The 13,327-nt window shown below is 44.1% G+C and overlaps 2 protein-coding genes across 4 annotated transcripts in view; one reads left to right on the forward strand and one right to left on the reverse strand.

Moving 5' to 3' along the window:
- Positions 1-13,327, forward strand: part of EGLN3 (egl-9 family hypoxia inducible factor 3) — a 253,852-nt gene that overhangs the window by 155,977 nt on the left and 84,548 nt on the right. The window lies entirely within an intron of this gene.
- The window catches only part of NPAS3 (neuronal PAS domain protein 3), an 836,449-nt gene that overhangs the window by 25,158 nt on the left and 797,964 nt on the right, over positions 1-13,327 (reverse strand). For both annotated transcript variants that reach the window (XM_060143810.1, XM_060143799.1), the window contains one exon: positions 1,737-1,930. In XM_060143810.1, the coding sequence (XP_059999793.1) occupies positions 1,737-1,930 (194 nt within the window). The remainder of the gene's footprint in view (positions 1-1,736; positions 1,931-13,327) is intronic.

Below are 13,327 nucleotides of genomic sequence, written 5' to 3' on the forward strand. Positions count from 1 at the left end.
GTGTAGCAGGTGTTCAATAAATGTTATCTCTCTTTATTATTCCTAGCCAACTCTAGCTACTCATTCTGGCAAACTCATCTTTCCTGATTCTCTGTGGCCATGGCAGACTACCTTAGACACGGCCAAGTATACAGTCATGATGAGGAAATTTTAATAAATACCCCCAAAACTTGGACAATAGATTGAGTTACTCATTAAATAATAGTGACAGGTTCATGATATCTTCTACCCCCCTGAACACTAAAAAGCTCAGGGCGGGTACTCTTTTCCCATGGTGAAATCTTTCCTCTGAATCAAAGCTTGACCGGAAAGGGGAGGCATTTCTAACTTGATCTCAACATCTTTAGCGCTTCCTAATGGACTGAATGCAGGTGCTGTCTGTCTTCCTCTTGGCTGGGCCCTGAAGAGGTCAATTTCCTAAGCCACTTGACCATTCCTCTCTTTTGTCCCCCCCCCCCCCCGCCCCGAAGGCAATCACAGGACTCAGCAAAACATGTGCTGCCTTCATGCCTGACGATAATCTGAGCCACAAAAGTGTCCCCACAAATTAATTCGGTAATTCTCCCCGTGGCACCAGGGTGGACGGCGTCGCCAAGCTTCCTTCCCACAGCCGACGCGTGTTCGCCTCCCCTCCCCCCTCGCCCCCCGCACCCCGTGATTCTCTCTTCTTCAATTCAGTCTGATGATGGGCTGGTGACTTCTGGGTGAAAGGTCTGAAGGGGCACTGTCCCATTTCCTTGTCCCTTGCTTTGTGCTCAATGGAAAAGTGAACCTTTTAACCAGAGGCTAAAAAGTCCTTTTAGAAGAGCTCAGTCTGCCAAGTCATACGTATGATGAGTCATCTTTCTTTAATTTATCACAGTGAAATCCTCAGGATTACAAAGCGTCATTGAATAGTTTTACAAATTTCTTTTTTGTCTTTTTTCCTCTGGGGACCTCAAATTCTCATTTGTCTCTACATGTTTTGTGGACTGAATGTTTGCGTACCCCCTAAATTCGTATAGTGAAATTCTTACCCTCCATGTGATGGTATTTGGAGGTGGGGCCTTTGGGAGGTAATTAGGTTTAGATGAGGTCAGAAGGATGGAGCCCCCCATGATGGGATTAGTGTCCTTATAGGAAGAGGAAGATCAGAGCTTGCTCTCCCCTATATGAGGACACAGCAAGAAGGCAGCCCTCTGCAAGCCAGGAAGAGCGTGCCCCCTCAGGAACCTCAGCAGCCTGTACCTTGATCTTGGACTTGCCAGCCTCCAGAACTGTGAGAAATACATGTCTGTTGTTTGAGCTACTAGTCTATGGTAATTTGTCCCAGCAGCCTGAGCTGACTAGGACAAGGTGCTCAATGCCTCTGTGAACACTGCCTGTCATGAGGCTGGGTCCTTGAGGAAGTGGGTCTGGCTGAGACATCAGTAGATACCTCTTACTGCATCGTTTTGCCAAGAATGTCTCCGCCCACCTCTCTCTCTGGGTTCTCGGCCAAAATGGGTCTTAGTTATAGCATCTGGATGCCTGGGAATCCTAATTCCATTCCATTGTTGTCCCTAATGCAAATCAGGGCAGCGATGTAAATTTCAAATAAAAAGCATGGTTGGTGTCAGTCCAAGCAGCCATTAAAAGTAAGATCAGGATTTATAATGAGCCTCGTTGGGAGAGTAAAATCCTTCAGACTGCTGAAAACACCGGCCCTTACCGATGCGCAACATACAACAGGGCAAATGAAAACAAAAACGAAGTACCTATTTTCACAGTAAATGATATTGAGGTCCATATTTACTCGAGTGACGAACATATGGCAGTCAATTCTGACTTCATTGATCGTAGGGGGAGGCAAGGCATGAGCCACAACCACGAGCCCCATGATTTGGCTGGGGACGGTCCTCCCGTGGGACAGCGACACCCTTAGTCGTAGCCGGCCCGTTATGTGAATCACCTGTAATAGAACATTAAGTACAGGACATAGTCAAATTTACATCTGGGCTGTAACAGTACTTCTTTTGAGAAATGCAAAATTGCATCTGGAGTAACCAATGTTAGCTTGTATCTCGTGTAATCATAAGGGCTGTCAAAGTGCCCTCAATGTCCTCAAGGCAAGAGACAAAAGAGAAATAATATTATACTCTCAGCATTTCTCAAGGCAGCATTATTACTATGCTATTGCTATTTTTCAGGACTTTTTTTTTTCACATTTAGAGGAAGTTCATAACCAGATAAAAGGACAAGAAAGTTGAGCCCTGAGCTGCAAAAAGAAACGTTTGCATTATCAGCCCTTATTAATGGATGATGTCTGTCTCTCTCCAAATCTGTACTGAGTGGGATTCCATGGACATCTCCTTTCAGAAGTGTGGCTCAGAGCTTTCCTTCATTTGCAAAAAATGCCAGACTCCAATGATTAAAAAACTCAGTGACAGTGAAATGAATGTGTCCTTCTGAGCATAGAGATCCCACGTTAGGCAGTGCTAAGTTACCTGTACATGTAACGCCATGCTTTCTCGCAGCGCCGTCTGGGACTGAAGGTTAGAGGACCTTGGAGTATGATTTGTTCCCTAAGCTCATACACCACAGTAGGGTCAGGAAGCCTTGCACCATTTTGGTGGCGGCTCAGACGTACTTGCTCAGAAACGGGAGGGACAACGTTGGGCTGTGATTTTTGGTTTCTTAGCCAAAGTATACCATAGGTAGTCCAGGCCACCCTGAACCAAAGGAAATTGGTTCATCATCCTCACATATGTTAAATAATATTACTTTTATAAAGCCATCTTTGGAAAAAGTTCCTTTGTTTGTAAACTGAACATAGGAGAAGAGTCATAGTGTCAGTTCCCTTAAACGATGTTTCGGGAAAATGAAAGCATAAAAGGATGGAAAAAGTAAGGATTTGGGTGGCAGTGCTTCCGGATGATAGAAGGCAGGTGTGTGTGTGTGTGTGTGGGGGGGGTTGGAGACTGTGCGTGTGTGCATGTGTGTGTGTGTGTGTGTGTGTACTCTAGCTGTGTTCCAGGAGCCCTGTGACAGTGTGGCAGACCTTCCCAAACCCAGTTGTAGAGGTTCTCGCTGCCATTCCCGGTACCTTGGAGCTCAGTTTCGTAGCTGGCTGACTTTCTGTGTTTGGTTGGCCTCTCCAAATGCACCCCTGGTCGCCAAATCATTTTTTGAAATTCTTCTTTTCCCTCCTTGCCCGAAGGAACCAAAGTGGGAAGTGGGTCTCTGGCCTCCCAGGAGCAAGAAGAACTAGCATCTGCTCTCCTTCCTAGGGGCTTGACTGGTAATTCCTTTTTCACTGTGTTTTTGTTTCCTTTAAGTTATTCAGTTTTCCAAAAGCGAGCCACACTGCTGTCAGTCAGGCAGCAGAATCAAAGCTTACGGAGCCGCCCTTTGGAGTCCTGGCTGTTCTAAATGATATCTCTTCCCTGTCCCCTCTCACGTTTGAGCCCAGAGCTGTGGATCTGGAAACACCAACGAGGAGGATTGTTTAGGTTATTTCAGGAGCAGTTTTTTGACCACCCGCATTGAAGTAGACTAAAATCATACTTAACGCACCTTTGCTTTAAGCTTTGGTCAGACGAGCTACTTTATGAATATTTGAAAATGTTCCTAGAGGCAGGGATGCTAAAACATCATCACAGACACACGTTTTTGCACGACCTCATTAACTAATAAAGAAATAGCTAAACGAAATGGGATTAGCTTCACAGGAGGGGTGTTAACAGTCCCTGGTCCTCCTCCCAGGTAGGCTCACATAGATGCTCATTTATCATTATCTGTCTTCTTTTCTCGGGAACACTCAGCTTCTTGGAAAAACACAGAACTATAAATGCTCAGGAAAACTCACACCCAGAAATGATACGTTAAATAAATCCCCACTTGGTATTCTCTTCCAAAGCAATCTGAAGGCATCTGGGCTAGCAAACATTTCTGGGAAGGCAGACAGGCTGCTGGGGGAGCTGTGTGCATTCAGATCTACCCCGCCTCTGATCTCCTCCAGCTTTGCCTGTGGCCATCGAGGTGTTGAAGGGGGTCAAAAGTTGGGTTGAGTAGATTTGCCATTTCCTGATTTTGTTCTCCTGGACTCAGCCTCTCTGCATCTCAATTTTCTTTTCTGTGCAATGGGGATAATGACTATTCTGCAATTACGTTATGAAAATCAAAGGAGGTAATGGTGGTGAACACTTTCCATATTGTAAAGAAGTCTACAAATTTCATTATAATTCTGATTGCTAATTACTTTTTTTTTTTTTTTTTTTTTGCTGTACACGGGCCTCTCACTGTTGTGGCCTCTCCCATTGTGGAGCACAGGCTCTGGACGCGCAGGCTCAGCAGCCATGGCTCATGGGCCCAGCCACTCCGCGGGCATGTGGGATCTTCCCGGACCGGGGCACGAACCCGCGTCCCCTGCATCGGCAGGCGGACTCTCAACCACTGCGCCACCAGGGAAGCCCCAGCTAATTACTTTTAAGTGATGGGGCTGAGGTGTCCCACAACCTGCTGAAAGATAAAGGGTTAGCCGGGTCTTCTGAATCTAAACATCTAGCCTACAGCCTAACAACTTAATCTAAACCAGCGTGAGAATATCAACCTCATGTAAATTACTTCATGCAAATTTTTAGGCAGTGGGTTTTCCTGAATTTAGACTATATCATAGGTTGGAGAATCTCCCCTGACAGGTCCCTCTGTCCCTGTCTGTCTGACTCCTGCCCCCTGGGTCTTTGCGCAAGGCCTGGGGGAAAAACAAAAAAACAACAACACAACAATTTAGCTGAGACCGAGTACTTGTCCATAGATGCAAACACTGTGGAGAAGACAGCTCACGGCTGAAGGAGGTGCCTGTGGGCCCCGGGAGGGGCGGGAGAACAGCAGAATGTTATCTTCCTTCCCTTTCCAGCACCTCAGATGTTATTTCTAGAAACTGCCTGGCTTCTAGTAATCTTCATCATAATTCACAATGGGACTTTAGTAACTGGGGATAAGAAAAGACAGAGGAGGGATAAGTTGACTTCTCAAGGCAGAGGTGAGATTGAAGGGAGGGGGAGGTTCGGGGGCAATGAGGTCTTCGCAGGGAGCAGGTGAAGATGCAGGCCTCTTCCAGGGCCAAAGGGGATGCAACAGAGGCAAGGTGGTTGTGGAATGTCATCATCATCAGCTAGGTATGGAGATGGCAATCAACTCAGGAACCACATGGGTGGTGGAAGGCTTTCTGGGAGTTTGTCCCTAAGAATTTCCCTAAGATCAGGGCTCTTCAGAATTGGGCAGGATTCAGCACTTAAGGCTAGAGGACCAGCAAGAACTGGAGAGAGTTTTAGATGGGCTCAACTTCAGGGCAGCTGTAGCAGTGAAGAGAACGGAGGTGAGGCTGGGTACAAGGGAAGTGTCCAGGCCAAAGTTCAGGAAGAGGAACCCTGGCAGAAGCCAATCCTTTTGGGTAAAAGGATGACAACTAGAAAGTGTGAATTCTCAGGGACTCCATTTGGTTTGAATGGAAATAAGGTGAGCCAGGAGGGGGAATGTAATTGGAACACGACCAGTTGGTGTTTGGTCTGATTGCTGAAAAGACTCATTGAAGGTTGGCTCTGGAAGTGGACAGGCCTAAAGCTGTAGATAAGGGCATTCCCGACTCTGGAAGGCAGAGGAAGGAAGGAAGCTAGGGACTAATTTCTCTATTCTCACTGAGCTCCTAAGGTCCTAAAGGCAAAGACTCATGCATAAGCATGAGGACAGGCATTCTTCCTCTTACAGATGGAGTTAACTTGCTCTGTCCTGTACACAGATAACTAAATGGGCCTGGCACATGGGGGAAAACGTATTTTGTTCCTTAATTGGAAAGCCCATGACACCTAATGCTGATATCAGGGATTTATTTAAAACCAAAAAACCTCTAGGGATAGTGGTTTTTAAATTTGAACATGCACAAGAATCACTTGGAGAGCTTATTAATAATATGGATTCCAAGGTCCTACCCCCCAAACTTTAGATTCTTTAAAGCTAGGAAGGGACCTGGGAATCTGCATGCCACCCAGCATTGCCAGTGCTTTTATGCCAATGGTCAGCACAGCCATCCTTTGGGTCCTGCTTTAAGGGCAGCCCATTCGTTCCATCCAGCTGCAGCTTCATCTTTATCTAGAGCTGAACGGATCTAGAGATCTTAAAAAGATGATCCAGAGGCTCATCACAGAATGCCTCCTAAATGAGGAAAGAAAGATGAACACACATTTACAATTAAATCAGGACTGAAAAAACCCTACTCTGCAGAACACAACCCCTTGTCTTGGTTCTTTGGAAATGGAGGATCAGAGCATGGCAAGCAGAAACGCTGGGCTGATGTGGGATCGGGTCGTGTTTTCTGTGCACAGGGCTGCCTGAGAGAGGAGCTGGGAGCCCGGGCAAGGCTGCTTTATTTGTGGCTGCACTGTTGTGCCCCGTGCCTCTTGGGGGAGGTGGCACTCTGCCAATCCCCGCCCCCCCAGCCCAGCCTGCCCCTGGCTTAGCTCCTGATTAATTCAGGGGAATCCTGGGAGGTTAACCCTTAATTTGATGGCTCCAGTGGGGAGCTTGAGAGATTGGTGGTAATTTATCACCCTCATTTTGTTTTTTTTTAGTGTATAAACATTTTCCAAGCAACAAATCAAAAATTATTTTTAAAATCCACATTTAAAAAACATTAGCTGCAGGACTCTATTCTTACATGACTGTATCCTCCAAACATAGCAATTACTTCTCATCCATCTCCTTTAACAAACTTCAAATATGTAACATAAAAAATATAGCTACAATTACAGCCTTAGATTCTCAAAATGTGGCCAGACTCCATACTTGTTTCCTGTTCCCTTTGGAGAAAACAGTCTTTCTTCTACCAGAGATAAGATTTTTATTGGGATAGTTTAACTAAGCTGAAGAGATTTCCTTAACGAGATTATGTAAATGTATGCCAAGGATATAAACCACATTTTCTCCGAGAGTGGAACACTTCAAATATCATTTAATCAAACAGGACCATGGGTAGAAACACCTCCATAAATTGTTAAGGGACGAAGCAAGAAGGCTGAACTATACACATCTGATCAAATTTCGTTTCATTCAGTTACTTTATTAAAGTCTCCTAGAGAAGGACAGAGGGTCATTGTACCTCTGTGGAGGGCAGCGTTTTTATTCCTTTGTCACTTGATGTAGAAGAGGGGGTATCACCCCTCACGGCCCCGAGAGGTCCCTTGTGGCTTAGTGCCACTGTCTTGAGGGTAGAGAGGCAGTTCTTCTCAACGTAACAGACTGCAATTGTATCTCCGACAACATTAAAAAGAAAGAAGAAAAGGACTCAGAGCTAGTCTTATGCCAAGTAAGGAAGAGAAACTAAGATATAATTCAGATATTTTCTGTTTTCTATCCTTGCTGAACACCTTTGGTGAATGTGTGTTTTACTTAAATTTCTTGAGTTTAGCAACACGTCTTGTTCTAAGTTAGTCTCCCAAACCTTCGTTTCTCTTGAGTTTGCTGACAGAATTTATATCCACTCTAAACTGCAACAAACGGCCAAAGACAGCTGTGGACTTCACCGGATGCTTCTCTGCGTGAAGACAGCGCTCAGGAGAGCTCTCTGCTCCCCTGAGAAAATGTTAAGGCAGCCCTACTCTATCCCCTCCACCTGCCCTGAAGGTCTGCAGGAGGATAAATGATTGCATTTCGATAAGAAGGGAAAACCTTCAGAGGAAGAACTCTTAGATATGGGAGTCAGCTACTCCTCTCGTCCTCAGTTGCAGAGGATACAGAATTAAAGACAATTATCCACGTCAATGGGTAGAACAGTCCTTACGGAAGGGCAACTCTGCTGTCTCAGGAGCTGAAATATTTTTTTAAAGCAGCCATCCCCTTAAAGGGGAAACACACACATATGAATACTTGTATTTCTGATCATTAAAAAGATTGCAAGCAGACAGATGGGTCATACATATTGTGAAAAAATGAAAACCCCAATATTCCCCAAATTTAGACATGAAACTCCTTAAAAGTCAAACCTAGAAATGTTCACTTCTCAGGAGGCTACAGTAGGTATCTGGAACTCTTCCGTGATGCAAGAACAAAGGATTCTCTTACGCTAGGCACTTTAGACCCAAACAGGTGCAAGAAACAAAGAATACACAGCGGGAGCCAAGGTTCCTCAGTCTGTCTGGCTCACTCAGGCAACATGCAGCTCTGTTTGCTGCAGCGCCCCCCTTTCTCTGTGTCAGTTTCCACTGGGGAAGCGAGTGGGCCTAACTACGTAGGGTCTAAGACTCTTCCTTACTGTGGTGTCTGTTAAGTCTCGTATGTTTAAACATGAAGCTTTGACCCATCATGGAAGCCCTAAATCTCTGTCACTTTTCATCTCTATTATCTTGCTTTCCATTCTTTGTGTGGCCTGGATGTTACGCGTTAGCCATTGATTAGCAAAGGACACTTTCTGAAATGTTTCTCAACCTGCCCTCTAGATGCTGTAGCTAATATTTTATAAGGCGGCTGAATTCAGTCCTAAATTTCATTCTTAATGAGAGTAATTTCTAGGAATGACATACCCCTCAAAACGTCTTGCTGTATGGCGTGAGTGAATCCACGCCCTGCCTAATCCCCTTTGTGTGCGGCGTCCCAGAAAGACTTCCTGCTGGAGTTGGAGGGGGCCTTGCAGACTACCTAGTGCAACCACCCACCTTACAGATGTGGAGACTGAGGCCCGGTGAGGTCAAATGTCTTAGCCAAGGACGCAAAGCCAGTGAGTGGCAGACACAGGAAGAAAAGCGAAGTCTCCCCATCTCTTGCCCAGTACCTCTTGCACTGTTCAGCAGTGCATTTCAGAGGATACGTTCCCTTCCACTTTCCTCTTTTGTTTTCCCAAATGTGTTTCTGTCTCTATATAAATAACACGATCAAACCTTGGATTTTAACCTTCAAAAGACCCCATGGCACTGACATGGGTTATTATCCATTCAGCATATGCAATTCAGAACGCTCATATGACTTTTGTGCGTGTCACCAGCTCATTTGCTGCATTTGGTTTATTCAGCCATGATTAGAGATAGTCATTTACAGTCACACATTTGGGCACTCTTTAACAAGCTTCTAGCAGTTTCCTTTCCAGAGCTGTTTAAATAGATGAGGGTGTGGTATCAGCAGCGACAGCAGTTTCCTCCATCCTACTGATTATCCCTGCTATGCGTATGTCTTTATCAGAACTTCCATTTTGTAGAAAGGCTTTAAAAAAAGAGAAAATAACCCAAAGATGCACACATTCCAGAGCCAATAAGTCATCATTTCAGGAAGACTGACTAAAAAATTAAAATGGAAACCAACACACCATAACCTGAAAGTTCCCTGAAAAAAAAAACAAAAAACAAACCCTCCCTCTTTTCATTTTAAAGAATACTTTTTGAAGTAATTGGCACAAAGACTGTTCTAGTGCAGATTGCTGCAAGTGTGCTCTTGGCAAGAACATCATAAACACTAGAAAAACTTTAATATGCTCGAGAAGCCAAATACAAACTGACACCAGGAACTCAAGTGTGGGAACAAACGGGAAAAAAAGAGAGCATTTCAATTTAATACAAACCTACATACAAAGGGGCCAATTTCTCCGATTCATGGTTTAGCATACAATGCAGCTGTCCTCTGAGTGAATACAGAATAGTTATAAATAAGAAATTAGAATGATCAATTCGAGGGAATTTCTCAAGAGTCCTTTTGATATGTAATAGGGCAACTATGATGCCTGAGAAATCCAGACATCAATGCATTAATGACATCAGGTTGGAATCTATTTAGAAAAGGAGGGTTAAAACTTGAAGGAGCATCTCGTTGATTTGACCTTGTAGCAGAGCCTCTGCAGGGAAATTCAAAATGAATAGCTTTACCCCTACCTGTAGCCTTGCTTTCCAGGTCTTTAAAATATAAGTTTGAATACATGTAACACAGGGGGGAAATCATCTAGGAGTGTCTCCTACGTGGCACAAAATGGGAAGAACTGTGGACTTTTGCACTCTGCAGGATACGGGGAGAGTCTTTAATTCTCTTTATACCATCGGATGTAAGACGAGAACTATTAAAAAAATTTTTTTTTTCCTTCCTCAAGTCATCATCTTCTTTGCTATTTTAGGGTAACGATTCAAGGATTTGGAGATTTTCTGCATCTTTCTCCATCCACATTTTAAATTTATCCCTGATTGTGACCAACACTTATTTTACCCTGAAACTGCAAAGATCACTCCATTTTCACAGTCTTGCTAAGTAAGATTTCTCCTGTAACCCCCTGGAGTTCAAAGGTGCTATAGTTTTTTTTTTTTTTTCCCCTTGGGGAACGTTTGAAATCCCCTTTGAAAATAATGCCTGCAGGATATTTTCCCCTAATACCATTTAAAGAAACTTGAAAGCATATGGCTCTCGAAGCGAAGCGCACAGGGTTCTAATGAAGTAATCAGTAACACTGTTCATATGCAGACTTGCACCAGGAGCGTTCACACCCAACCCGTATCATTCTTCTCCATGAAGTAAGATTCTGCAGAAACTCCTTTCCTCCACGTGCCCTGTAAAGGCTTAGTGGGCCACAGTACTCAAGCAGTGGCTTTCAACCTTTGAAGGATGGAAGGCGGTAGAAAGGCTGTATCAGGATCAGAACAGTCAGTAGCAAAGCAAATCAATCTAGTAGCTTGTAAGGCAACTCGAGACAAATATTCCTCAGTCGTGCAGCCTCGCTTCATAGTGTGGGAGGAGAAAATAAAATTTCTTTATAGGGTTCTATTTGATGTAGTCCCTAGTAGCTTTGCCATTACCTTGGGTGATTCTCCACACAGCCAGCCAAGACTAAATAAAACAAAAACATGGGATATTAATGCACTTTCCCTGGAACTGGGAAGAGCATGCTGTTCTCCTGCTGTTTTGCAGTGGATTCTCTAAATCCATCACAATTAACATCCCACTTCTTCAGACACAACCTCATTAGTGCTGAAATATCACATCTTGAGCCATTTCCTTGGGATTTTAGCAAAACAAGTAATGATTCTTTTGATTATAGGAGTGACTTGTGCTATCATGACTGCCAAGTAAGTATGCAACTGTTTAAAAGAACCAGAATCAGCACTTGATTTTTTTATTCCTGCTTTGGTTCGGGCAGACATCCCCTTCCCCACCACCCAACTCATACATAGCATCTCTTGCTTCATAGCAATGGAAAGGGGAGGAATGAGGTAAACAGTGGGCTGGCAGGTGTCCGAATGACTCAGATTCAAGGGCAGGTACCTTACTCTTTCCTGGTCTAAAACTGGTCGGATAAGCCTTCTCAAATGTCCAAACACTCCCGCAGCATTTGATGTACCTCATCCACACTACCTGATTTCATTCATTCCACAAGTACTGCTGAGATTAATCTGTGGCCGGGCACTGTTCTTGGCTCAGGGGATACAGCTATGAAAATGATGCACAGAGAGGGAGTGATGAGATCCGAGGAATGTTTCTGGCTGCCGTAAATGGCTGCTCTGGGGGCCTGAGTGGAAGCAGGAAGGCCAAATAGGAGGCTCCTGTGGAGGTCCTGGTGGGCGAGATTATGGTGGTCCAGGAGGAAATGATGGGAAGTAGCTGCATCGTGGGCACACTTTGAAGGTAGAGTTGATGGAATTTGCTGATGTATTCAATGTGGGGTCTGAGGTCAAGAGTAGACTCAAAGGATACTCCTAAGCTTTTGCCCAGAGCTCCAGGATGGAGGATGGAGTCACTCACTGAAGTGGAAAGGGCTGGTGGGTGGCAAAACATTTTGAGGAGTGGGTTTTGTTTTGGTTCTATTATGATTGAGAAATTGTCAACATTTAAGTGAAGGCTCAGTAGGACACAGAAGTTTAGATGCACTTCTTTAGTCTCATTCTTTTCATAATTAATTCAGAGATCTTCTATATATGCTAAAACATAACCTGGATTTTCTAGTCCATGTCTGAGAGGATAATGGGGACACATTCTGATAAAACACACTGTTGAGTCAGGACTAAAGACAAGCATAGCAGGCCAGGTAAGCAACAAAATGCTCCAAGTTATAAAGCCCAGGAAGCCTGCAGACACTTTCACAAGACAGATTCTATTCTTTATATTTTCTTTAAATATCATTTCCAAAGCACCTGTCTTTTCAAGCAGGGGGACACATTTCAAAACCCAGGCCAGGAGACTAAATCCAGGTATCTCAGGCCACCTTCATCCCCGGATAGAAAAGTACAGATGGCACTGTGTTTAAGAAGGTTCAAATTTAATGTTCTAAGAAGGCAGGCACTTTCCCTCAGCCCTGCCGCATCCCACTTTGCCTGGTGTCTGGAAGACATCTGAGTTTATGATCAGGAGGAAGAAAGACAACGGTTCCTGCTGGCAGAGACCAGCAAATATTTAGAGAACGTTGGTCCGCTTAGCCAGGGCTCTCCTTTCAAAAACACTTGTGTAGAGCACTGTGGGCGGCACACTTTCCCAAAGCAGTGACCTTCTCCTAGAGCTACCAGAAGATTGCTGTTTGTATTTGATTTCCTTAATCCCACTAAAGCAGCAAAGGCGGCTCAGGTGATCATTTATTTATAAGAAATTATAATAAAACTTCAGCAATTTGAACGCTGTGTAAAAAGTGGGAGGTATATCGGACAGAGGCAGGATAGCCAAACTTAGAAGTGAGCATTATGACAATTTTTTGGTTTATCTACCCTTGGAATCAATTTTGTCATTTTTAATTGACCGATTTTCCCTTCTTTGCTTAACAATTTATTAATTGATTGCTATGCTCACACAATTAATTCAAAAGCTGGCAAGTTTAACTCAGAGAAATCAATTTTCTTTTACCAACATGCCACTTAAAGTACATTTTTGGAAGCCTGGGTTACCAGAAAATTACCTTCAAATGAATCAACAAGGAAATTAGATGGTAGTGTCCCTTGACATCTGTCAATCCAAAATATGTCAGTTTCTCCCTTTTGTTTGACTGGGCTTTCTCTGCTGAGTAAGGGATTAAAAAAAGAAAAAACAAACCTGGATATTAAATACACTCTGCCTCTTAAGAGACAGAAAAAGGGAAGCAGTTTCTTTATATAAACAGGCACTGTTTAAAAGAATTTTCTTTTCCACCTAGAGAAATTTGTAGAAAAGGGGTAAATCTTAAAAGAGAACATGACAGTGAAGCTCATCGCTTTCTTCCCCCAGCAGCTCGTTCTCCATTTTTCTTATTTGAACCCTTACTAGGTGCCACCACTCTGCCAGGCCCTACGGGAGCCGACTTGTCAGGGAGATAAAGATGAGGCCAGCCCTAAACGAGACCTGGAAGTGCAAAGTGCAGGGGAGGCCGTGGGAGAATGTCCTGACC

Source organism: Lagenorhynchus albirostris, chromosome 1 (assembly GCF_949774975.1).
Source record: "Lagenorhynchus albirostris chromosome 1, mLagAlb1.1, whole genome shotgun sequence".
NCBI classification, from domain to species: Eukaryota; Metazoa; Chordata; class Mammalia; order Artiodactyla; family Delphinidae; genus Lagenorhynchus; species Lagenorhynchus albirostris.